The 27,754-nt window shown below is 40.5% G+C and overlaps 2 protein-coding genes across 2 annotated transcripts in view; both read left to right on the forward strand.

Moving 5' to 3' along the window:
• The window catches only part of LOC149316239 (vitamin D3 hydroxylase-associated protein-like), a 38,017-nt gene extending 30,406 nt beyond the window's left edge, over nt 1-7,611 (forward strand). The window contains exons 13-15 of the mRNA XM_089515072.1: nt 1,253-1,361; nt 4,223-4,368; nt 7,416-7,611. Coding sequence (XP_089371198.1) covers nt 1,253-1,361; nt 4,223-4,368; nt 7,416-7,550 — 390 coding nt within the window. The 3' untranslated portion in view covers nt 7,551-7,611. The remainder of the gene's footprint in view (nt 1-1,252; nt 1,362-4,222; nt 4,369-7,415) is intronic.
• Nucleotides 7,612-13,673: 6,062 nt separating this feature from the next.
• The window catches only part of LOC149316240 (vitamin D3 hydroxylase-associated protein-like), a 28,811-nt gene continuing 14,730 nt past the window's right edge, over nt 13,674-27,754 (forward strand). The window contains exons 1-7 of the mRNA XM_089515073.1: nt 13,674-13,880; nt 14,667-14,780; nt 17,182-17,325; nt 18,555-18,688; nt 21,607-21,813; nt 22,828-22,868; nt 24,326-24,450. Of these exons, the coding sequence (XP_089371199.1) occupies nt 13,707-13,880; nt 14,667-14,780; nt 17,182-17,325; nt 18,555-18,688; nt 21,607-21,813; nt 22,828-22,868; nt 24,326-24,450 (939 nt within the window). The 5' untranslated portion in view covers nt 13,674-13,706. The remainder of the gene's footprint in view (nt 13,881-14,666; nt 14,781-17,181; nt 17,326-18,554; nt 18,689-21,606; nt 21,814-22,827; nt 22,869-24,325; nt 24,451-27,754) is intronic.

Consider the following 27,754-nt stretch of genomic DNA (forward strand, 5'->3'; position numbering starts at 1 on the left):
AACAACAAACTACAAATCCCAGGATTTGTAGCCATGGACCCATGACATTTACAGCAGTGTCAAACTACATTATTTCTGCAGTGCAGATGCAGTCCAAGATATCTTTCTGATAACCATCCCGTTGTCAAGGGTTAGGGTAAGACATAGGCTGCTGAAAGAACCAGCCCGGTCAAGCAGGCTTTACTGCTTGCTATATCTTTACTGATCTGTATACCAGTAGCTCTATAAAAGTAACCAGTGCATGGCACAGATAGACTGCAGAATACCATTTTCTATCTTGAAAACTTTGTTATCTGGAACATGATCTGAACAGCTTGCAGTGACTCCTTTTCTTAAAAACTGAGTTGTCTATGATACCCAGATATTTTAGATAATGTACTGTTTGACAAATGCCAGAAGTGAAAGCTTTCAGAGACTATGAAATCAGTTTGATAAATGCAATATTTGTGAATAGGACTTTGTGTAAATCTTAGAATTCTGGTGCCTTTTTCTTTTGAGGGGCTCAGGTTTAAATTTGAACTGGGCCTTCAAGCTTATTGCTCGAATGGCATAATTGCTTGTTTTTTCCACTCTAACTTTCAGCGGGGTTCAGAAAGTAAGGTTTGGGGTGCCCGTGTGTGCATATGTGTGGTATTTTGTCTGAGATTGGGCTAATGAAAAGGCACTGTTGGCTGAAAAAGTGGTGGTAAGAATTGTGGAAAAGAAAGCAGGAATTGTGGTGAGGCCATGAAACTAGGAGAAGCCTAAAAACCCTAACTCACCAGATCTTGACTGATCTTGGAAGCTAAGCAGGATCAGCCCTGGTTAATACTTGGATGGGAGATCACCAGTTAATACTAGGTGCTGTAGTATATATCTCAAAGGAAGGAAAACCTTTCCTGCATACACCTTACCCAAGAAAACTCTGAAATCCATGGGGTTGTCATAAGGTGACAGGCAATCGGAAGGCGCATGCGTGCACACACACACAGAGGCATACAAGCACCAGTATCTTTCACTCCCTCTTTATCCAAGAGTCTCACAGCTCACAGCTTTCTGGTGCCTTTAGAAATGAACACATTCTTGAGCACTAATTCAGGCTTTTCTCTCTTATTAGGTGAACTAGAGATCTGTTTGGTTTCTTAGGGTTTTTTGCAGATCAGCATCTAAAACATATGGGTCTTCATACATTTCTGTCTTCAGTGGCACTAATACCTAGTTAGTGGCCTATTATGGTGGTAGATAATAGCTATTGTCTTATCTTTCTTCCCAGGCTTACCGTGATGAATTCATTGCAGAATGGAGGAAGCTCAAGTTGGATGTTGTACTTTGTCCAGCTTTGGTACCGGCCTTTAACCTTGGATATGCTGGCAAGCTATTTGGTACTGATAACTAATGATTTTATCTGCTCTGATTGATCATTTGATGTTGGATGTACCCTATTCTTGGACTGTTCCAAACAGGGTTGTATAGTTGGATGTGAAATCCCACTCATGCAGGTTGGGACTGTACACTTTACTTCTTTTTCCTTAAATTTGGCCACTTGTCTTCTGGTCACCCTCAAGTTCTGGAAGCCCTCAAACTGATAGGTGGTTCTCTGGGAGAAAGGCAGTGCCAGCTGAGTACCCAGGCTTCACGATACACTGTTCAGCTAGTTTTGAAATATATATATTCAAAGAAATAACTTTCCTGAGCCTTTCATATTCCATAAATCAAGCAATCTTGTATGCGAAAGACGATTCCTTAGGATGATCAAAGTTTTTGCAGTCAGATTTGACATTCCTAACAGGTTTATTAAGGTAAACATGGGTTAATAATGTTTTCCACTGAAATAACCTTCCCTTAGACAAGCTCACAGATAAACTAGCAAACATAGATACAAAACACAAAGCTTTCTCCACTACTCATCATTCAGTGAAGGACAAAATCCAGGGAAACAGCCTCATCTTTATCTCTGTGCTCAAGAGAGGGGGGCTGACTGCAAGGTGAGGGAAGTTAAACAGTTAGAGCTAGCATGTTTTGAGCTTAGCTGAAATTGATGCTGGTACACAACATATGCAGGAAGCTGTTGGGTATTAGCCCTTTCTGACCACAACAACCCAGAGAGGTAGGAAAAGAAAAGTGTGAAGGATATTGATGGTCAGGATAAACTGGCAATGAAGGTACTTCATCATGTGTATGAGAGTGACGTTTTCATTAATCTGGCAAGAAGAAGAGTGCAGAACAGTGTTTGGTCATCCAGGTACTTTGGACCTCAGCCTCCAGAAATTCCAGCCAGATTGGCCAATTGTGAAGTATTGTGGGAGTTGAGGTCTAAAACCTCTGGTGAACCACAGGTATGAAACCACAGCTATAGAATAGATCTTGGAGGCCAGACTCTCTCTCTTAAGACATGCATGTACATCAAATGATGACCCCTGTTATTCCCAGTCTTTATGATAGAAATGTCCACAAATATTTATGAAGTGAGATAGTCTAAAGCTTTGTGAGGCAACAAAACAACTACAGGACAGGTACCATTATGGCAGAGCAGCTGTATATTCACTTGCATTATGCCACTTTAGATTGTCTATAGCTTCTTCTGCTGTTATCTCAGATCAGTGACTGGAGATAAGAAGGTATTTAAATGTTAAATAGCTTGCATAACAAAGTTTTGAAGGCAGAAGAGCTGTTGCATGGGACTGAGATGTGGTTTGCAGATAGGAAAACTGGAGCTTACTTGCATAGAAGTGAGCTTGTGCTTGGTGGAACAAAAAACCTAGTCAAATTGACAAGGGCCTTGCCCACACTGCTTTGACTCTGCCTATTCTGTCCTTTGCCCTCTCCATGTCCATTGCTCAACTATTCCCTGAATGTGTTTTGCCCCAAACCTCCCCAAATTGGAACATGGCCCCAGACTGAAAAATGTTCCCACCCCTGGATTATCCAACTGTACCAAGGCTGTCTTCACCAAAGTGGACAAGTGATATCAATGAGCCTATTGATGTCACTTGTCCACTTTGGTTAAGACAACCCTATCCAGAACAAAGCTTTGTAGCTGCCATGCATTGTCAGTGAAGCTGTAGCTGTACTGCAATGGATTCTTCTAGGCCTCCATTGCAATTAGCTCTTCTACAACCACCCTCCCAAATTCATCTTTACCTCCACATCTTTCTTGTTTAGAGAAATATTTTTGACTTGGTTTATTTGAAGCCTTGGTTTACTTAGAAGCCTTCTGTCTGTGGTGGTGGAAGTGATAATAATGACAAGGCAGCAAAACTGTGTGAATTGAGTTTGATCTCTTTTTTTAAAAAAACTTCAAGGCAAGGGCATTCTCATAATTCCAAGATACTGCAGTAACTTTGAACTAAAACTTGAGAAGTTTGAATTTTAGTCCCCACTGAACCATAGCTTGGGCAAGTCTGTACAGCAGAGGTTTGAATTAGATGGCTCTTATAATTCCTTCCATCTCTGTGATTCTAAATCCCTGTATTTTAGCCTGACAAACCTTATGGGACAATTATGAAAATAAATTAGGATGAGGGAAGAGTCATGCATTCTGTCGTTAACTCATGGGAAGATGCAGCAAACACAGAAAATATATAAATCTGTGGTTTGGCAGTGGGTACAGACAGTGAAGGGAAAAGTTACCCTTTTTATTACAAATCCCAGAATCCCCAGGTTAATACAGGATTCATGTGCAGGAAGTATAGTTAGCAAAAAGAGATCATTTCCTTCGCATCAGTATAGTTCCTGTCCAATCTGGGCTTCCCTCCTCCTCCACTGCTGGTTTCTAAGAAAGAGAAAGCAAACAGATGGGAAGACTTGCTTGTATCTCTGTCTGACATCATGTCCAGTTTGTCCCTGAGTTACTGGTGAGATTCTGTTAACAGTAGGTAACAGGCATTTGTGAAGAGTTTTCTCATTTGATTCTAAATTTATCTGGATTTTAAATTAGATTTAAAATGAATCAGCTGCAAATGAAACTTAATAACAAGAGCCCAAAACAACCCCCCACATTTTCTTGAGGTCAAATTATAAAATATGTTATTTTGTTTATTTATTTTATATGTATTTATATTCCGGCCTATGTGTTGTGTAGAACTAAGAATTGGCAGCATCCAATAGTCAAGGCACCGAAGGGTAATTTAATATGTATTTTATCTTATTTTCCTATTCTGAATTTTATCAATGTTTCTGGAGTTTTTAATATTGATAACAAAACTTGGAGAAATTATGGTATATTATATATTATCTTTTTCAGTTGCTACTACTTACACCCATCTGTACAATGTCTTGAATTTTCCTGCTGGAGTTGTGCCAGTCTCTACAGTTACTCAGGCTGATGAAGAGGAGCTGAAACTTTACAAAGGACATTATGGAGACCCCTGGGATAAGAGAATGAAGGAGGTCAGTCAGCAGATTTTTTTTAAAGGCAATTGCTGTGCATGGAAACCATATAGCTGAGCCTCTCAGTTTGTTGTGCAAAATACCTGCAGGGTTAACTTCTTTTGCTGCCCCTCTAAAGTTGGTGACATTTTATAGCAGGTGTAACCAGAGCTTGGAAATACTATTTTGGGGGGCTGAGTACCACCGACCATGCTTGCTGGAGGATTGTTGAGTAGATGTAAAACCACCACCAACAAATCTCATTAATATTTTCAGTCACCGGGGTGAAGCTGGACCTGTTTGGGTGGAAAGCTGAAAGGGTTTCAGGTTGAAGTGTACACTCTAAGGAAAAAGAGGGGGGAAATCCTCTTATCATTAGAGGAAAAAAATCTGGATTGTAAGGGTAACTTGTGCAACCTGATTCTAGAAGGTTGTCTGTACATAAAATAATAATTAAACTTTTATTTATATCCCACTTTTTGTTACCACAATCAAAGCAGCATACAACCTTTTAAAAATACGATATATACAATTTCTGCCCCCCCTTTAAAAAAGGATTAAACAGTTCTATCCATTAACATTACAGACAATAAAATCTAAAAACAATAATACAATAATAGAATAATGGTGGGCAGAGTCTTCACTTATATATGTCTGTGGGGGGATCTTTATGTGGCCGGGTTCTATTCCGGGAAGGCCTGCCGGAAGACATCTGTCTTGACAGCTTTCTTGAAGCTCTCTAGGTTGGTAATTTGGCAGATCTCATCTGGCAGACCATTCCATAAATTGGGAGCAATCGCAGAAAAAGCCCTCGGAGAGGTTGCCATCAATCTGGTCTTTGTGGACTGCAACAAATTCCTCCCAGAGGATCTGAGTGCACGAGGCAGATTATACGGAAGAAGGCGATATCTTAAATAGGTTGGGCCCAAACCATGGAGCGCTTTAAAGGTAATGACCAACACCTTGTACTGTGCCCAGAAACTAATAGGCAGCCACTGGAGTGATTTCAATATTGGTGTAATATGGTCACTCCTAGTTATTCCTGTAATCAATCTGGCTGCCATATTCTGTACCAGTTGAAGTTTCCGGACTAGGCACAAGGGTAACCCCATGTAGAGCGCATTGCAAAAATCAAGTCTTGAGGTTACCAGTGCGTGTACTACAGTTTCGAGGTCACCTGACTCCAGGAAAGGGCGCAGCCTACGTATCAGCCGGAGCTGATAACAGGCACTCACCTGATTTCTCATCTGAAGCAACAAGTCAAGAAGCACCCCTAAGCTATGAACACAGTCCTTTGAGAGGAGTGTGAACCCCTCTAGGACTGGAGGTTTCAGCCCGATACCTGGTTTGGGGGCCCCTACCGTAAGTACTGTATCTCCGTTTTGTCTGGATTCAGCTTGAGCTTGTTTTCCTTCATCTATTCTATTACTGCTGCAAGACACTGACTGAGGAGAGAAATGCCATCTGTCGTTGTTGCTGATGATCGAGACATGGAGAAGTGTATTTGAGTGTCATCAGCATACTGATAACACCCCGCTCCATGTCTACGGATTATTTCTCTCAGCAGCTTCATATAGATGTTGAATAACATTGGGGACAGGATGGCACCCTGAGGGACGCCACAATTAAGCTCTGTTTTTGAAGAGCAACTGTCTCTGAGTATCACCCTCTGGAATCTACCTGAGAGGAAGGAACAGAATCACTGCAAAGCAGTGCCTCCAATTCCTAGCTCTCTCAGGCGTTCCAAGAGGATGTCATGGTCTATTGTGTCAAATGCCACTTAGAGGTCTAATAGTGCCAGCAGGGTCATGCTTCCTCTGTCAATACTTAGACAGAGGTCATCAGATAAGGTTACCATGGCAGTCCCCACCCCATATCCCATCCAGAAGTCAGTTTGAAATGTATCTAGAAAATGTATAATGAATATACTCATCATTTCACTGAAATAAATGTGATCTGACCACACAAAATTTGCAGGAGTTCAAGCTTTTTGCCGGGGTGGTGGGGGTGGTGTTGATCCTTAAAATCGGCAGAAAAGAGCTTTGACGTTTTAACCAGGGTATTGGTGAAAATCCACAGAAATGTGATTATCACAAATGTGGCTGTCCACTTGCTGTGCATGGATTCAGATGACTGCACATTTTTGGCAAAAGGGATGGGGTGGGGAGATAGATGCAAATAGATGCAAATTTGTACAGGAAGCTGAAGACAGTTAACTGTTGATGCACAGTTAACTGTCTTCAGCTTCCTGTACAAACAATCCACAGCAATTTGCATTATACACTTATGTAGACTAGCCCTAAGTGTGATAACTTGGAATAAAGGGTCTTAATTCAATGTGACATATTTGCTATAAGACCATTTTTTATAATAAACCTGATCTTGGAATAAAATCTGAAAGATCACATGCTTATTAACATTTTTTGGCATATGTACGAATAATTCTATGCCATCTAATTCAAAGTCCAAACTAGACATGCAGGCATATGTTAGAACATGAGTCACCTGTCTGTTAATATTTATTTAAAATATGTTCTGAACATTTCCAAATGAAGCCAGATCTAGTTAGCATCCAGGGTGAGCTTGAAGGTTCATATAAGCCAGGTTGTGATTTGTTGAATTCTGGCTTCTTGTTGTTTGTTTGTCATTCTCAATGAAACAAACCATGTTTTTAAACATCTCAAAACCACAATCAGAAGCCATGTTGTTGTTGGCTTGTAAACTCTAGCTATTTTAAACCATTTCACATCCTTAAATCTAAAATGAGAATTGTGACTTGTCTGTATCCTCTTTCTCTAGGTTGAAAACCCCAGGGTTGACAAAACCATGCTCAAGAGGAGCTCCAGAAATGGGGAAAGCAAATGGCTTTTTTGAGGTGGGGGGTGGATCTGCATGCTAAATCAGCAAATAATGTATACAGACACAGCCAACATCACAACAATTTTTAAGAGTGGCATGACATTTAGAGATTTCTTGAATGTTTTGAGAGCTACAGACTCAAACTCACCTGCACCCTTAGTAATGGACTAACCTTCATAATATTACACTGTTTTATGTTTCTCCTGCAGGCTGTGGAAGGTGCTGTGGGGCTCCCTGTGGCAGTCCAATGCGTGGCCTTGCCATGGCAGGAGGAACTGTGTCTTCGATTCATGAAGGAGGTAGAGAGAGTCTCGCTTGAGAAGAGGGGGAGGAGGAAAATCTGAGCCTGTTGGAAAGGAGCTTGGAAGGAATTCATTGTATCTGCAAATAAACATTTGTGTTGGCTTCTTGAGTTTACTACTGTGCTTGTTTCAGTTACCATTGTACTATCAGAAAACTGATGATTTTCCTGTGGCCACCTTTGCTGTTCACATTATCAACCTTCAAATTGCACTGAATTATGACAACCTTATCCTAGGGTTTTCTTGGAAGGATTTCTAGGTGAAGTAGAAACTTCAAGAGAAGGGGGAAGATTGTCTCCTTTCCCAACACCCCTAAGATTATTTTTCCTGCAATGCTTTGTGCCATCAGCCATCCCTGAACCTTTATATTTCATTGCCATGAAGAAGTTTATTATATGGGAAATCTGTGCTGGGATAGACACGGGTTGTAACTGTCTAGAACAGATCTTATTACACAGCCGGGAGCTCAGGCAGGAGGTAGCCTGTATCCAACCCGAGCTTATCTGGCAGCTTTTCAAGAATGGAAAAATCCCATTCAGTAAAAGTTGCCAGAGAAGCCCAGGTTGGATATGGGCTGCCTTCTGCCTTGGCTCCTGACCACATAATTAGGTCTGTTCCGGATGGTTACAACCCGCATCTATCCCGGTGTGGATTTCCTGTGGAATAATCTCCCTAGTGACTGAGATTTCTACAGAAGAGGTATGCCATTGTCTTCCTTTAAGGCTGATAGATTGTGACTTGCCCAAGCTCACCGACTGGGTTTCCATGGCTGGGCAGGGATTCAAAGACTGTTCTCCCAGAATCCTAGTCCATCACTCAAACCACTACAGCACACTGACTCTGTGATCATAAGAGTTAATTTCTGCCTCTTCCCAGCTGTGAATCCCCACCCTCCAAAGCTACTTAGAAGTGTGGTTCAGCAGCCAAACAGGACTGAAACAAGGTCTTCTTCCTCATATGTACTACAGCTAAATCTGCCCTGCAGTAGAATGATCTCATATATATATATATATATATATATATATATATATGCCATTTCATGACATATCTTTCACCTTTGCTGTTACCGTACTGGATACTTTCCTACTCGTAGCTCAGTGGAGCATATGTATTTAATCCTGACATCAACTGGCTGTGATAAATTTTTAAACTGGTAAGCAGATTATAAGATTTATGAAGAAATAAAAATCAAGTAAAATTCCCTTTTGAAGCCCTCTTGCACTGCGTTGTGAGGAATACATCCTGTTCTGGGAAAGGTAGTGAGGTATACAGTTTTGTTTTTATTCCCTGCCAGGCAAAAGTATAAGTCTTTGTCTTTGAATGTCTGCCTCAGGTTGTTAGAAATTCTAGACTGAACTATGTTTGCATTGTGGAAGTACTCTCTGAACCAATGCAAGATGCTTATCACACAGGGACCCTGTCCTGCTATAATTACATTCTCTGTAAAAATGCTGTTGAACAGGGTAGCTTTCTTACCCTGCACACCTCCAGAACCATGGCAAACAACATCTGCACATAACATAACCCTCCTCCATGATGTTATCCCTGCCCCTTTGCATTGTTTCCTTTACATTGGGAGGAGGGAGTGAAGGACAAGGCAGAGAACACAAGAAAGCGGCCTTCCACCTGAGTGCAGTGTGGTTCAAATAAAAAGCCAGTTGGGGTCCCTCTCCCTCCTTCTTCCTCATGCTGTGCAGGTCTCTGGCCCAGCTTCTCTCTCTCCCTCAAACACACCCAGCTGCAGAAACAGTGCCCCCTCACTTTGTTCTTTCCTTTTGGTACAAAAAGTTTCCTCTTCCTTTCTTTTTGTAGCAGCTGATGTCTCTGAGCTTAAAAAACCCCAAGCCAAACCACTACCAGAGACACCTTCAGATCTGAAAATGGAGAGCCCCTTCACTACAGCATCTGTGTGTACATGTGATTGAGTGAGGGGGGTGGAATAAAGAATAAAACACCATTTCATTGTAGCATTACAGTGACAGACTGGATAGAGGCTGGATCTCTGATCACTATGTATGTTTCCCCATCTAAACCATGCCCACTGACTGTGACGACTATCTTATTTTTAAACACTGTTCTTTTTGGCTGATAGCACCCTGGGCCTTTTTCTCCCACCGCTGTCACCAAATTATGTCAAGATGTTTTATTACTAATCACCATTCTGTTTGACATGTGATCCTGTCACCTCTTTGTGACTGTCATTTGAACCCCACAATATGTTTGAACTATCAGTAGTGTGGTAAGCATTCAGGTTCCAGGCGGGTCTTTCTTGAACAACAACAAAACTTTATTTAAACAGCGGTTTGACAGTAGTTTACTTGGTGAGAGGTTTTATACACTTATTATCCCATAGTCTTATCTTCTTGGTTTTACATTGTTACAGTTATAGTTTACTTTACAACTCTATCTCTCCAGAGAACAATAGTTACTTCTATCCAGGAAACCCCCATAGTCCTTATATTAGGTTATTTTACTGTCTCTTTTCTCTAAAGAATATCAGCTATTTTCACTTAAAACTCTCACACTCTTGATAATGGGTTCTCTTCCCAAACCTATCTCTATTCTAGCCAACTAGGCTAACTAGTTTTCACAGGGTATCCCACTCCAGCAACTCTCTCTCTCTCTCTCTCTCTCTCTCTCTCTCTCGATGTGTTCTGGATGTGTACCAGTAGGGAGCCCCTCACTTTCTGGACTCTACCCCTAACCATCCCTGTCTCATCCTGCAACCTTCACTACAACTGTCCCTCTCTGGACGTAGCAGATCCCTATCTGCTTGAAACCAAATCCATATCTAACCTTCCAACTGCCACTAATGGGGTTTTTATCTCCTCCCAGCCAGCATTTCATTGGCTACTGTCGGATCGCTCATGATTGGCTGTTGCTAAGGCTAGGCTAATCTGGCTTTTCTCTACGGTGACCAACCGAAAGAAGCAGAGAATAATAATAATAATAATAATAATAATAATAGGTTTTATTTATATACCGCCCAATCACTGGGAATCCGAGCGGTTTACAATAGAGGGGATAACAGACAGTTCCCTGCCCACAGGCTTACAATCTAAAAGACACGACACAAAAGGAGAAGGGAATGGTGAGGGGGGGAGGGAATCAGGTCCAGCATTCTTCTCTCCCTCTGAGGCCTGGACCAAGGCAGATGGACCGGAGGGAGGGCTCTTCGACTTCAGGCTAGCCCCTGATGGTACTGGGCCAGCCTTCTCTCTCCCTCAGAGGCCGAAAGATGACAGTTGGGGAGGGAGGAGCCTCTTTCTTCAGGCTAGCCCCTGATGGTACTGGGCCAGCCTTCTCTCTCCCTCAGAGGCCGAAAGATGACAGTTAGGGAGGGAGGAGCCTCTTTCTTCAGGCTAGCCCCTGATAGTACTGGGCCAGCCTTCTCTCTCCCTCAGAGGCTCTATTGAAGTTCACACAGGGAACATAATGGGAAGCATTAAAGGAGAACATTATCTGATTATTTTTGTAAGTAAAATGAACCACTCTTACAATGGTCTCCCATGCTATAACAATGGAACAACAGTAATATCATGCGGGAGATGGGAATCGAATGCACTGTTATCTTGGAGCTTTATTAGGAGCTTATTGCACAGGGCTTGGGGAACGCAAATGGAGCGGAATGGAAGGGAGCGGGAAAGGAAAGGAACGGGGAAATCACGCATATTACCACACGGGAGAATGCTGCTAATGCTGCTGAAAGTCCCCAATCTGTTTCCCCATACAGCAGCCAATTTTCAAGAACGATTCTGAACAGTTCTTGAAAATCAGCTGCTGTGGGACGGATGGGGAACGGACCGGGGACTTCTGGCAGCATCGGCAGCATTCTACTGTGCAGTAATATGGGTGATTTCCCTGTTCCATTCCATTCTCTTCCCGCCCCTTCCACTTTGCTCCATTTGCTTTCCCCAAGACCTGTGCGATAAGCTGCTTTGTCTCCTGCAATAAGCTCCCCAGTCTGCCAGAACAAATCCCAGCATTGCCTTTCCCCACCTATCCCCTCTGGTTTTCTACTATTTGACCTGCTTTAAAAATGAGGGAAGGGTAGTCAGAAAGGAAAAGAGAAAATATTTCACAGCCTCACTCTCCTATGGTGACAGTTTCCTAATGGCCTTGCCCAACCAGTAGGTGTGGTCCCACCCGATGTGAATGGCTTGAATAGATTGTAGACTTCAAGTTATGTGATGGCAGTGAGAGGAGAAGGTAAGGCTGTATTTTGCAGAGATAACAAAAAGAATGAATGAGAAAGAGTGAGACTGAAGAATTTGAGTTATACTGTTGTGGAGCTGGGCAAAAGCTAGTTACGGGCTACTTGCTCAATGTAATATCTGTCCATCTATCAAGGTGGGGATGGCAAGAGACAAGAGGAGAACACTGAGGCTTGTCCAGCAATAACGTTTTGTGTACTGCTGTGCACTTTACTCTTGTGTACAATAATATATTATACATATTATTCAGTATGCGTCCATGCTACCAGCACTAGGTCTTTCTGTATATGCTGAAGGGATGTTTGTCTATGTATACCTGTCTTTGTCACTACATGGAACAATTTTGGGTGCCCATTATGCATCTCTCCTATCACTGTTGTTTGTTTGTTTTTAACTAAACAAATCACCCTCAGCCTTTCCTCATGCATAGGTTTACTTTTCATTCTCTCCAGCCCATGTATAAAGCATAATGTAAAATCTTCTTTCAGACAGATACAGTAGTTTAAAATAAACATGGTTTGGAGGAACTGAAATGAGGACTTTTTATCCTCCTCACATTTCTGGAAGTCAGTGTCTTTCAGTGAAATGTATTGCTCCTCTATGTACAAAGCAAAATTTGTTTCTGGAATTTGCTGCTTGAAGATGGTGATGGGCAACAACTTAGCCAGGTTGAGGAAGAAAAATCAACTGAAAAGATAGGACTATGCTTGGCATAACAGGTGTACCAAATGGAACCTGCAACAAAATGTTTCAGGGTAGACATAAAAGAGCACTTGTGCTGACCGCTTCACCCAGGCTGCAACAGGGGTCTCTCATCATGATGTTCATGCTTCTCAAGGACCAAGTGAGGTGGAAGCTTCAAGCAATGCAAGAAGAATATTTCCGAACAGCCAGACAGTACTGGGCTAGATGAACAAATGGCCTTTCTATAAGGCAGTTTCCTATGTTCCTAATACTTGTTACCTGCTGCCACAGAACTAAATCAACCAGCTACTTCTTCTCTCTGCTGTATGTTGCTGTTGTGCAATAGCAGGAGAAGGCCACCATGTGGCGAATAATATATGGCTGGAGAAGGATGAAAATAATATTTAAAACTATTCCAAAAATAGTCGGAAAAAGTGTTTCTCGAGTAACAGTAAACCCCTATGAGAGGGATCAAGGTCTGACTAGAATCATCCTAGAATCATCTCAGTTCAGGACTTATTCTGCACAAACTTTCCACATGCTGTTTTTGCTTCAGAAAACAGCATGTATCCTGCACAGAAAATCCTGTTTTCTGCATAAAAATAATGTCTACCAATTTTGTGCAGAACAAATCCAGAAATATGAATAGTTTGTTCTCACAGTGAGAAGATAATTGCTAAAATTATTCCTTGCTGCCTTCAAGAACAACATTAACAAAGAATGGCATACATAATGCTGACCAGCATCTGTACAGTGAGCCAGGTGGAACTTTGCTCTGATCCAGCTGGGCTGCTCTTACATCTTATGGTGGTTGGGCATCTGCCACTTTGGCTGCCCATCTCACTTTGCTTTTCTTAGTGTTCCAGAAAATAGATTGTAGTTCTTGCAGAATTTGACTTTTTCTGTGATTTTCATCCATAGTACATTGCCAGTCTTGGAGTGAACTTTGAACAGAACTAATTGATCAGTTCTCCCATTGGTTTGGGTTGAAAGATAATGCATTATAATTTGTATTCTTTGTGAATCATTAATGTATCTGTTTTTGGACACATTTCTGCAGTAGACTCATCTAGGAGTAAAGCTGAAGTTTTAAAAGAATTTGTTGAACTATCCAGTAATGGGCAAAGAATGTTTCCTACTATGTGCTATGATTATGGCACATGCAGGTTAGCTTGATGGAATTAATTGGTTGGCCCTCACATTTTTGTACCAATTTTCAGGATTGACTAGCCCTGGCCAGTGATCTGTTTCCACAATGTTTCAAAGTGCTTCCAGCACAATCCACGAACCATGTCTGCAAATGAAAATGGATCTTCGTATTGTCCTTGCCCTGGTCTGTGGCTCATCTACAGCTTTCTTGGCATTGAGATGGATGAGACAGAAAAGGATCAGAAAGCAAATTCAAGAGGCAAGAAGGAAGAGAGACCATGGTTTGGAGCAAATGGGAAAAGCTGTCAAGGAGTTTAAACAGCAGGTATGCATTCACTAAATGAAGGTGCACACATCTGATTTTCTCACTGAGGACTTTAATTGTTTACACAAGCTGGAATAATTATTTAATGGAAGAACAGAATTTCAATGTAGAGTGTAAACAAGAGAATTTCAGTGAAGAAATATTTAGTATGCTCAGATTTTTAAATGCTGGTATTTTCTTGGACATTGAACATTTTAACTAACTTACAGAGAGGAACTTGCAAAATGTGTAACTGAAAAATGTAAGTATTACATTTTATATAGTGGGATTCAGAATATAGAGGAATGTGGATTTTGTTCGTTTTGTTTTTTGTGGGAACTTTTCAAATTTAATAATTATAAACCTAGTGGGAAGAAATTGGTTTGTTTTTTTTAACAAATAGTGGATTAGAGAAAGCAAAAGTGACAGATACAGGCAGAGGACTTTGAGCACTTAGCACATGAAAGTTTGGCATTAAATCACTATGTATTCTGCCATGTTTGCTTGCAGTCTTGATTTGGGTTGCTCCTTCTTTTTCTCACAGGCTCATCATGTTTATCATTAACATGGCAAGCAAATACAATCAGAGCTTGGGAAAGTTACCTTTTTGGACCACAATACCCTCTGGTCATGCTGGCTAGGGGATTCTGGGAATTGTTGTCCAAAAAAGTCTGTGGAAGCTGCTGAGCCCCAACTTTCAGAAGTGTCAGGTATTCTAAGAGTCCAACAACATCTGGAGACGCAAATTCAGGAACCACTGCTCTATGGAGTCTGTGAGATTTGTTATGGTTTATGTTCTTCTTTCAGAATCTTGGAATACAAACCACATATATCCTTTCTCTGCCTTTGGCAAAGCTGGCTGAGAAGCTAAAGGAAGGGTCTTTGTCTCCAGAAAGTGTCCTTTACAGCTATATGGAGAAGGTAAGAAGAATGAAACAGCTTATTATATTACCAGAAAAAATACACATATTCCAAGGTAGCCTAAACATTGAATAATAACAACAAAACAGAATACAAATTTAATTACTGAAGTAAATTTGTGTACGATCCCCCTCTCCTCCCCCATCTCCCCGGATTAGTAGAATTTGTTTCTACAGTGTAGGAGATTTTATTGTTTCATATTTATTGTTATTGCCTGCATTATCCCTTCTGTTGTAAGCCGCCCGGAATCCCAGTGATTGGGCAGCATATAAATAAACCTTATGATTATTACTATGATTATTATTATTATTTGTTTCTTCCCCCCTGAATTCCTTGAATCCCCTTTCTTATCTAAAGCATAGTCCTGCAAACTCAGTGATTTCTTCTTTTAAGGATTCCTCTCAGTTAAGCTCCATTACTTTTCAACAAGTTGGTCAGACTGTAGGTGTGGGTGCAGTGGATAGATGATTTAAAATTCTCAATTTCCGAGAGGAAATTGGGTTACTGTTATTATATTAACCCTATTTGTATTTAATTACTGGATATATTTAGGCAGAATTAGAGCTGAATTTGGTTAGAGTCTTTGTTTTGCTCCCTCAGGAGAAAGATGAATTAGTTTGGCTGTAGACACAAGACATCTCCCTCCAAAGGATGTCTGTTGTTCATATTTCCATGGTTTAGACTTCCTCAATGAATATTGTGTCCTTTCTTCCTTATTATATTAGTTATCCTGCCTTTCCTCTAGTATTTATGCACTCTAAGTAATGGACTGGATGAGGGCAAACAAATTGTAACTTAATCCAGATATGACATTGGTGCTCCTGACCAGTTAAAAGGCAGATCAGGGAATAGAGATTTAACCTGTGTTAGATGGGATTACATTCCCCCTGAAATCTCAGGGTGTACTCCTAGACTCAATTTTGAACCTGGAGGTCCAGATTTCTATGGTGGGTAAGACTGCTTTTTCACATTTTAAGATTCTGTGCCAACTGCTCCTGTTCCTTGAGACATTGGATCGGGCCACAGTGGTAACATCCTGTTTGGACTACTTTAACATGCTCTACAGTTCTGGTCTAAAGAGCTTCAGCCAGACTGTTAAATAGGGCAGGTTACAGAGACCACACAATGCCTCTGTTGAAAACAGCTCCACTGGCTGCCAGTTTGTTTCTGGGCACAATTCCAAGTGCTGGTCATGACCTAAAAAGCCCTCTATGGCTCAAGTCCAGAATAAGTGGCAGACTGTATCTCCCTGTATGAACTGGCCCAGGCCCTGAGATCATCAGGAGAAGCCCTTCTTTCAGTCCCACCACCATTGCATTGCCTTCTTGTTGGCTGCCCTTAGGCTCTGGAACTCCCTTCCCAAGGAGGCCAGAATGGTCCCCTCTCTGTTGTCCTTCTGTCACTACAGAAAACCCTTTTTATATTTCCACAAGCTTTCAAAACAGAAAGTTTTAAAAGAATCAGGTAGGGATGCTGTGTTGTTTTAACTGAACTGTTTTAAGAGCTTTTTATCTTTTAAAAATTGCATTTATTCTTTAAATCTGAGGTTTGAATTGTTTTAGTACTGTGAATAGTTTAATTCTATTTTAATGTTCACTTTTTGTATGTTTTTAATTGTATTGTTCTTTTAATTTCTGAGCCACTTTGAGTCCCAATTTTGAGGGGAAAGCAGGATACAAAGAAATGTGGTAGTAGTGGTGTTAGAAATTGCATTTCTCTTACTCTCTGGACTTTATCACCAATACAGTCATGTTGGATAGATTAGACAGGCTGAAAGAGAGCCCAAAGCCACTCACTGAGATCCATGTTGGGACTTGAACTTGGATCCCCTGCATTCCAGTCAAGCAGTCTAATCATTACCACACACTATGCCCTCCTGCATTCCCACAGAATAAAGAATGGAGTTGGGAGGCAGGGGAAAGCTAGCCTGACAAAGAACAAAAACAGAGGCAAGACATTGCTATGTGGGTATGTAGTTTGCCTTCAGGTTCTTTCTGACTTATGGTGACCCTAAAGCGAACCTATCATGGGGTTTTCTTGACAAGTTTCTTCAGAGGGGATTTGCCATTGCCATGCTCTGAAGCTGAGAGAGAGTGACTTACCCAAGGTCACCCAATGGGTGACTGAGCAGGGATTCAAACCCTGCTCGCCAGACTCATAGTCCATTGATCAAACCACTACACCATGCTGGCTAACATTACTATAGGTAGACAATAAGAGATAGAAGGTAGATTCTAGGAATCATGGGTAGCAATACAGGCAGTTGTTACAGGCAAGAAAGCTATCTTAGATTCAGGTTTCTGCAGGATACAGAGCAGTATATCAAAGATACATATAGTTTTGTTGCTAAATAATGATGATGATGATGATTTCTCTTCTTCATTTATTTTTCATGGAAAAGGCTTTAACAGTTACCCAGGAGGTGAACTGTGTGCGCAATTTTATTCCAGAATGTGAGCAACATCTCCAGGAAATGAAAGAGCAGCCGCAAAAGGGCTTACTGTATGGCATCCCTGTCAGTATCAAGGACCACATTGGATACAAGGTGATTCCATATCTATGAACTGCAGTGATAGTCTAGAAATGGGGACAGATGTCAAGTGCCAATCTACTCAAGCTGGGGCATTTAAGAGCAATGCAGTATACAGTTGTGCATATGATATAGTTCTTACACACAATTATATTTCCTAAGGCAAGATGACTCTGGCAGCAAATTTGGATTGCATTGTTGTTGGTACAGTTTATGAACTCAACACTACAAAAATCTATTGAATTTTCAGCTGGTTGAACATCCCTAATCCAAAAATCCCAAATCTGAAATGCTTTAAAATTTGAAACTATTGGAGTGCCAATATGACCTCATGTGATGAGTTAAGGATTCAGAAATCCTTATATATAAAATGGCATAGGGCAGTAGCAAAGGGCCCTGGTATGTCCCAGCCACCAGGTGGGCATTTTTTGGAAGATGTGTATGCTAAGCACACTTTTAAGGAAGGGCAGAGGAAAGCAGGAGATGTTACTTGACAGCTGTTGATCTGTGCTTGAACTGGCTGCAGTTCCAGCCTCCCTAAAACTTTGTTTGGTACCAAACACTGATACATACATTAGTTTTATTAGATAAACTCTATTGGTGGTAAATGATGGAGCAGATGGTAACTATCTGAGAAGTATTCCAGCCCTTTTGCTGTTGTAGTGCAGCATCCCCCTCATGGTCAGTGGTTGAATTGGGCCCCTAAACATCTAATTCTTCCCAGACTATCCCTGAATAGCAGACCTATTCCTCATGGCTGGTTATGAATCCCTTGGGCTGGAATATACCCCACCCCTGGGTGAGATTGATGGACTCGCAAGGGTTATATAGTACAGGAGCAAACAAAGAAAAGCAAAGTGTTCAAGTGTGATCCATTTCTCTACTTACATTAGCTATGAAAGCTGTGCAAGCAAGCAGCTAAAAGAGAAATTTCACTCCCTCAGTCCTCCACAATGTTCATATATTTTTCCAGTCTCAAACTACCAACCTAATGCAAATGAGTATCTAGCAAAGTCACTAATACCAATTAACCCTTTCTATATCACTGGACACCTGAACATTTGGCCCTGATACTAACAAGAACTCTGATACTCATCTGCCCAGTGGCTGAGGCCCACTCACAACAGTTCTTATTAAACAGAATTGATTCATAATTTTGTTTTAACTTTCCATTAACTTTCCCTCACTATTTTGGGAGTAGGAGGTTGAATTTCAGGTGTTTACCAGACATGCTTTACTTCTAGGGCCACTTATCAACATGTGGCTTTGCTCAGTCCCTCAATGTTCTTCAAGAAGAGGACAGTGTGTTGGTCAAGGTGTTAAAGAGGCAAGGAGCAAATCCATTTGTATTCACCAATGTTTCACAATCTTTATTCAAGTAAGTTAGCATAATTAATATAATACATTAATATAACACATACTTCTTCCCAGGTTCAGTTCAGCCCATCTGTACTGAATTTATTAGTTCAATTTAAAAAGAAAGACAGACAGCAAGTTTATTTTTATTATTTTTGTTATTTTTGTTATTTTTTATTTTGTTATTTTTGTTATTTGTTATTTATTTCAATCATTCTCTCTCTCTCTTTCTGAGCCCAGGACTCAAGTTGGCTTCCTACATGTGTTGAATGACACCTCCCATAACCCTACAGCCAACTATGCTGGCTGGGGGATTATTAGAGTTGTAGAATATCTGGAAGGCACCAGATTGTGGTAGACTGCTTTATTCTCCTCAGTAGATAGACTTCAAGCTAAAAAGCATTTGGAATTAAACAAGAAGAAGAAGAATAAATAATTTTGAGTTGCTCCTAGGATGTCAGTAAGTAGATCATCTTGATGAAAGCACATTGCGTGTTTCCAGAAACTCACTTTTGTGTGGAAACAACTCTCCAAGTTGTCAGATGCAGCACTTGCTAGTAAAGTAGATTTGTATAGAATGAATTGATGGAAATCTACATTTATGAATATTATTATGGATTGCCTTCTGTGGAACTTTCTTGATTCTTTTTTAATAAGCAAATGAAATGAAATTTATTACAGTCGATGACCATCATAAAACAATAGAAAAAGTACAATATTATACAATGCTGAATGGGAGAAAAAAATGCAAACAGTATAGTACAAATACAATAGGAATACAGCTTGGAGGCTATAGATTCAGTTAACTATATAGAGTGAAATCACTTCAAATACAAATACTAGATTAAATTGATAGAGTAAAAATTAAAAATTAAGACACCATTTTTCGTCTACAAGCTATTGCAGCAACGCAAAAACTTGCCCCCTTGGTTGTAATCCCTGTCTGTTGATCGGCCAGAAGGTAATCAATGTAAAATGCATCAGGTTTACCTGGTATTTTTTGTAAAATTGGTACTATAAAACAATGCTACAGATCCCGGTAAAAGGTGCAATACAATAAAACATGCCCCACTGTTTCTACCTCCCCAGAGACACAAGGACATAAATGTTCACAGAATGGTTTGTTATTATATCTTCCTGCAAGTAAGGCCAATGGAAGTACGTTAAATTTGGCCAGGGTAAAGGCTTTCCTATACTTTGGATTTGTTAGATTTTTCAAATATACAGCAAGGACAAAACCTCTCCCACTGTCTTTAAAAGTCGAGTGTAAAGAGGCTGCACTTATGTAATTTTGTAGTTCAGTGTCCCGTATGTGCTGGTGGATGTTCTGTTTGGCTTTTATGTGCCCCTTGGCTAGAATAACAGCTTGGGAGAAGCCCAGGGATTGCACTTTTTTCTCAACCAGCATTTTCCATCTTGACTGAAATATATCATTAAGAGTCAAGGGGACTAGGCCTTTGGGAGTAAATAACATCTTTAACCAATAATCTAATTTATATATCCATATTTGTGATTCAATAGAAATTAAGCCTGTTTCCAACCTGAGAAAAACATTTGGTACACAGCTTGGCAAGCATGTACCCAAGTACAGTTTGCACAAAACATGTATGCCTTTTCTAGCTCTCTGTTCTCAACATGTTATTTGCTACTTGACCTGAGAATTTTGTATGTCCAGCAAAGATTGATAGGGAATTCATTATTACTTTGTCAGTAATAGATTCATCTAATTCTGATAAGCCAGACCAGAAAGTTCATTGAATTCAATACATTTTAATTTTTAGAATGTGTGTTGAAAGTTGTAATATAAGAAAGGAATGCCTAGTTTATCTATGTTTTCTTTTCAGCAGTTGAAAATAATTACTTACAAATAACATGCTACTTGTAATTAATTCCCTTTTTATAAAAAGTCTAATTAAGGGCCTTTCACACTACTCAAAGTTTAGTGCTATAATTCCATTTATATGCCATGGGTGTATCCTATGGAACTCTGGGATTTGCAGTTTAAGACAGAATTTTTAGAATTTTCATCCAAAGAGCTTTAATGCCTCGCCTAACTACAAATCCCAGGATTCCATAGAACATTGCCATCAAAGTTAAAATGGAATCATAGTACTATAACTTTGTTGTGTGAAAGCACTCTAAATTGCAATATAATGTTAATATAAGAAAGGATAATATCACCCCTTTGAGGTGTAAATGTAACTGTGTCGACTATATTTATAGTTATGGGATGTGTCTGGCACAACAGGCCAATAGCTTGTAGTTGTCATGTTTCTTCAAGTTGTTTCCAACTTATGACAACCCTAACGTGAACCTATCATGTTTTTTTTTAAAGCAAGATTTGTTCAGAGGAGTTTCGCCATTATCTTCCTCTGAGGCTAAGAGAGTATGACTTGCCTGGTGGGTTTCTGTGGCTGAGTGGGAATTTGAACCCAGGTCTCCAGTCACCTAGTCCAACAAACTACTACACCACACTGGCTCCTCCTGTAGCATTCTGATTTTCTGGAAAGTAATTAAAGCAATGATTGTAGTTACTTTTGAATGACAAGAATGGAAAACTTTGCTATGACTGTAAAGGTAACCAAAGCAGAATGCAAAAATAATCCATTTTGGGACTGTTTTAACCATCCTGGCTCAGTGCAAGGGGATTTTGGGAACTGTCATTTGTTCTGGCATCAGAGCTCTCTGACAGAGAAGGCTCGATGCCTCACAAAGCTACAGTTCCCAGAATCCCCTAGCACTGAGCCAGGGCAGTTAAAGTGGTCTCAAGCTGGATTATTTCTGCAGTCTGTTTTGGCCCTAAATATTTTGTAGGCTTTGGGATTGTAGCTGTGATGAATTGCTTTCAAAAATTAATTTCCTCTGCTCTGTCTCTGTTCTACATATAATTGTCCAATAATCTGGAGAAAAATAAAAGGCTTTACTTCTATCATCTTGTAGTTATGACTGCAGCAACTCAGTTTTTGGCCAGACAGTGAATCCTCTTGATCATAAAAGAACCCCTGGTGGTTCATCTGGAGGTGAAGGTGCTCTAATTGCCGGAGGTGGGTCTATCTTGGGATTTGGATCAGACATAGGTGGAAGTGTCCATCTGCCCTCCAGCTTCTGTGGTATTTGTGGTCTAAAGCCAACAGGAGGTAGGCTGAGGTAGGTATCCCCTATTCTGGCAATGATTGGCATTCTTTGCTGCAAACCTTAGACTCTTTATGTTGGAAGGCACCTCAAAGTTCATCTAGTATAACTCCCTGTCAGTGTGAGGGTTTAGTAACTTACATATTTGCCTTACACATTTTTCCTTTTATTTGCATAAATGTATTCCTGATATAACAACTTGCCATGCATTATTATGTGCCCCAACAGAGTCCAGTGACAGTGAACTAAATTATTCGTTTGTAATTAAACAGCAAGAGATAAATTGCAGCTCATTTTGTATTGACACTTTGTATCTTTGAGGTCACAAATCATTGTGGACAAAAAAAAAATCAGACATTTCCCCATCATTTTGCCTTTGAAGCAAATGTTTGGGCTTTGATGTACATACTGAAGACATTTTTTTTAAAAAAAGGATGTGAGGGGTTTAACCAATTTTCTGTCTCACTTGTAGACATGTGCCCTTTAGCTCCCCAAAGCATGAGGCCAGACCAGTTCCACATTGCCTAGAATACGACAGCTTTGGGTGTCAACTAGCAGATGGGTGCAGTGTTTTGCAACAATGGTAGTGAAAGGCCTCAGTGTCAGTGGGGTGGTAAATTCATGCCAGGTTTTAATTGGAACTCTCAAGGTCCTATACGGCTTCCAAACACGTTTGAGAGATGGGGTCAACATCTCAGATACCTCTTTAAATTTGGGCTAACATCCATAGTGGATCTACCACTGATGTGGCAGCCACCAGGATCCACTGCTTTGCAGGAAACCTCTATAGGCACTGGATTAAGGCAGTGCTAATGTTTATTCTTCAAAGACAATCTGGCCCTTTCAAGCATACTTTTTAAAAGGTATGTTGAGCCCTATACTGACAGAAAAGTGGGATAGAAATTTAATAATAGGTTTTGTATTATGTGTATTTCGGTGATCAATCTGTTCAGTGATGATCTTCATGAACCTTTAAGTGGATGTCTCAGATTTGCTCTTCCTGTTGTCCTACCTTTTTGTATACTACAGCAATTCAGGAGTGAGGGGCCCTATTGATGGAATACTCTCAGGTAAATTATGTCTTCTTTTTTTCTCCTCTGAAGAGAGAAAACAGTCAGAATGGGTTGTGGTTAAAATACAAACTTCCACTCTAAATTTGGTGGGATAGACATCTGATCATCATGCATGACACAATCCCAGTTTGGGATTCTTTCTTGCTTTTGACCAGGGTGCAGAAATGGAAGCTAATTTGTTTGTTTTCGATAAGAATTTACTTTTACTAATTTCTTTTTATTTAAAATGGAATGAATTGGAGGTTTTAAAATTTTGAATGCAGGACCTGGGGCATCACTAGGGCTGTGTGGACTGTACCAGGTGACACCTTAAGGGGGCTGTTCCCCAAACACCTGCCTTTGGCCAGAAATGGGCTGTGGCATTTGCCTGCATCCCTTTAACATGCCGAAGAGATAGTGTGAGTGGGGCAAGGCTCAGTGAGAGGGGAAAGGAGAGGCCCCGGGTTTTTTAAACACTTTAATTAAAATTTTATTTTAAAAAAAATTATTTAAAAACATCACATATTACCAAGTTTACACTTTAACCACATAAAACTATGTAAGTGTAAATACATTTAGGCTGTGCTTATGCCATTGTAACTTAAAGGTATAGTTTTAATTTTGCTATTTTTTAATGTCATATTGATTGCTATTAGATTCAGTGATATACCAGAATTACGATTTATGAGGAACATTAGTACAAAAAACATTACTAAGGATACTGTATGGTGTGGTATGGGAAGAGGTCAATGGGAGTGGGAGACACCATGAGTTACTTTACTGAGGGATGCCAACCCTAGTGACACCACTGTGCAGGAGAGACCCAAACTGACAGATTCACACATACAGGCCTATGTTTAACATGTAAATCAATGTTTAACATGTAAAAGTCTGGCATTGAACTGTTCTTTATTAAAATATGTTAGTTCTGGCTTGAGATTCTTCTTTTTTCTTTAACAACTATGTGGCATAACATAATAAAACATGGTCCTTGCTGTTCTGGGAATAATCATACCTATTGCATTTTATTACATATTATTAGTTTTTGATTTTGAAGAGTTTACCCAAATTTGGAAACTGCTTTATACTTTATGCATTGGATGAAAAGAATGTGAAGCTTTACAATTTTGTATGAAGAAGAAACTGAAAATGACATAATTTCACAAACCTAATAAGTTTCCAGTTTCCTCTCTCCATGTTTCGGTTGCCTCACCATCCTATTTTTTGTTGTGGACCTTCCTTCCTTCCTTCCTTCCTTCCTTCCTTCCTTCCTTCCTTCCTTCCCCCTTAAAATGAAACATTTATAATGCAGCTATGAAACTCTCATTCTGTTCAGACAGGCTTTCTCAGCCTGACACCTCCTAGATGTGCTGGACTACAATGCCCATCATCCCCAGCTAACCCCTATAAGATAACAATGCAAGTCAAGGTTTGCATTTATCGCATGTAAACAATCCTTCTCTTTGAAATTAAAGTTATAGGAACAGTGGGACCAATGGCAAGGGATGTGGATAGTCTGGTACTCTGCATGAAAGCCCTCTTATGTGAAGACCTCTTCCAACTTGACCCCATGGTGCCACCCATGCCATTCAACCAAGAGGTAACTGAAAGATTAGAGTGCAAGTTCTTTTGCGTGGGGCATTGTTCCTATGGCTGCACACCTTGTTGCTGAATTCAGAGTTTGGAACAATTACTGTACTTTCTGGACTGCATCATGCCATCAGGAGATTTTGGACTGTAGTCCAAAAAAGTAATTTCCCCAGCTACGGATGAATTTGGCAGCCATATCAAGATTTCCTGTGGATTAGACCATGGACAGAACTCTCTGAAGAGAAAAGGCAGAGTTGTGGACATCTTTTCCACACTTTCCATGGTGTTTTCCTCATTTCACATTTAAGCTGTTGTATGATTCACCCCCGTCCCCTTTCTTTGCTCTGAAACAGAGATATAATTGTGTGACCCTCTGCATTTTGAACTGTAGCACCTAGCATTGTTGACTGTTGGCTACACTGTTGGCTTGGGCTGCTGGGACCTGCAATCCAACAACATCTGAAAGGTTGCCTGATTCCTACCACCACTCTAAAATATTCTATATGGTACAATCCACCCTTGCCTTACGCGGGGGATCCGTTCCGGACCCTGCCGCGTAAGGCGAATTCCACCTATGCTCGAGCCCCATTGGAAACAATGGGGCTCGTGTGCGGTGGCGTGCGGGGTGCCACGGGCGTGAGCACCCGTTCATTTGAATGGAATGCACTGCCCCTTGTGCCCTGCGTGCGCATCACGGCTTGAGCGCGTACGCTCAAGACCTCGTAAAGTGCGCCTGTGTATAACACGGGCACACTGTATATAGTTGCATAATGCCATATTATTGACATGTTCTTTGATATATTGCAGAACAAATAATACAAATTAGCAGATGAGACTTTAGGAGCCTGAGCATATATAGTTTGAAGAACATGCTTTAGTTTGAATTTACAATTCTTAATGACAATTGAGGATTTGCATTTGAGATGCATTAGCAACATTCATGGCTCTACAAATGGAAGACAGAGAGGTCTCATTTTCCTTCCAAATTGTAAGCAGCCTTTAATGTTGATAGAAGATAATGGAAACAGGACATAGGGGTTCAGCCATATTATTCTCATGCTGGGCCTAAGGGCCTAAGCTGTTTTCAAGAACATGTCCACTTATGCATTGCCATAATATAAAATACTCCCAAACCTACTATATATGCATTCCTAGAGTTGAGATAGAGGTTCAGTTGCTAGGTTTGTGATATAATTTGGTGCTCCCCTCACCCAAGATGGTGTAAATGAGTAACATGAAAAGGGGGGGGGGAACCATTGATTGATTAATTTAGTTACATTTATAGTGTATGGTCCCTTAGGGTGATGTACCTAGCTCTCCCCTTCCCCACTTTATCCCCACTCCATAACCTTATGCATTAGGTCAGGTTAAGAGTTAATGATTGGCCCATGGGCACTGAGTGAAATTCAGTGGCTCACTGGGGACTTGAATAGTTAGGCTGCAATCCAGCACCCAATAAGGATAGAGTTACTACAAGAGTGGAAATTATGCAGCCCCTCTAGTTGTCAGACTGCAACTTGCACCAGGCATAGCTGGTGATTTAAAATGTTGCAAAGGATACAATGAACCAGGCCATCACTGGATTTGTATTATGTTCTTTTTGAAATTGTTTTTTTCCCACCGCGCTGGGCCTGGGGAGGCACAAACTGTTGTGGAGGTCACCACAATGAGCCACCCCTCTCCCCCCACAGCAACCTGACCAGCCCAGTGAGTCAGGTGGTCCCTTTTCTTATACATGGTCTGTTTCAAACTTAACTCAGTTTTTTAAAAATAAAATTTATTCAAAATATATCATACAAAATCTTACAATCATAAGACAATGGTATAAAGAATTTCAAATCATTGAAATTCCTTCCTTATTAAGGTTTTACACAATTCAAATTATTTCAAATAAATTTGACCATAGATAACAGTGGCTAGATGGAGGAAAAACTGATATAAAATTTGTATTAATATAATCTGTAAGGAGAGACCTTTTTTCCTGAAAGGGTCTTTAATTTTGTGGATTTGAGTTATATTTCATATTTTCTGATAATTTCTCCATATGCCATTGATCCCAAACTTTTTTCCACCAGCTATTGAGGGATACAAAATCTGTTTTCCAGTTATTAGCCACTTCTAATTGAGCAGCTGTGAACAAAAAAGAGTTCAACTTTCTATTTTTTAAGGATTTATTACTACTTGTGTATATTGAAACTAACAAAAGGGCTGGGCAAAAGATTATTTTTTGTTTTGTAAATAAAGCAGTTTGGTTGATCACGTCATGCCAGAAGTGGTTAATTTTAAAACAGTCTAACCACATATGGATATAAGTCCCTAAGACTGGACAACCTCTACAACATGGGGTGATATAGAATTTATCATCTGTGATTTTCTAATAGGAGTTAAATACCATTTATGTACTAGCTTTAGAAAGTTCTCTCTGGTTAAAGCTGATCTTGACTTCAATACAGTAGATGACCAAATAGCATACCAATCTGAGTCCGAGATTGTTAATGAACTAGTTGCACTGGATGTTTTATATAGTGTGTGTCTGCACTGCAGAAATGATCCAGTTTGATATGACTTTAACCGCCATGGCTCAATGCCATGGAATTCTGGACATTGTAGTTTGTTGTGGCACCAGAGCTTTCAGACAGAGAAGGCAAAGGACCTTATCGCACACACAATTTTCAACGTTCTGGGGACGGAAGGAGGATGCTCGTGTGTGGGCGTGCTCTGCAGAAAATGGAGTTTATCGCACACAATTCAGTCCTCCAAGAGGCCCCGTTCTGTCCCCCGGCGTGCACCCATTCGCATCCAGTCCTGACGGGCATGATTTTTGCCTGACGGACTACCTTCCGTCGACAAAAAATGGCACCCGCCAGGACTGGACGCGAATGGGTGCGCGCCGGGGGACGGAACAGGGCCTCTTGGAGGACTGAATTGTGTGCGATAAACTCCGTTTTCTGCAGAGCGCACGCACACACGAGTGTCCTCCTTCCATCCCCAGAACGTTGAAAATTGTGTGTGCGATAAGGTCCTAAATGTCTCACAAAACTACAGTTCCCAGAATTCCCTAGCATTGAGCCATGGCAATTAAAATCATGTCAAACTAGATTATTCTGCAGTGTGGATCCAGTCATAATAATTTTTTAAAAAAATAAAATGCTGGAAAGTGCAATCCAACAACATCTGGGACGGCACAGAGACACCTGGTGACTTTGTTGCTTCAGAGCAGTAAATCCACACTGAGGTTTACAACGATACTTTGGTTTTTATGCCAGTGTTTTGCAGGAGCTATCCAAGGAACTGAACCTTAGAGTTCCAAACCA

Source organism: Sceloporus occidentalis, unplaced genomic scaffold (assembly GCF_023333645.1).
Source record: "Sceloporus occidentalis isolate IW3139 unplaced genomic scaffold, rSceOcc1.0.p SCAF_3, whole genome shotgun sequence".
NCBI lineage: Eukaryota > Metazoa > Chordata > Lepidosauria > Squamata > Phrynosomatidae > Sceloporus > Sceloporus occidentalis.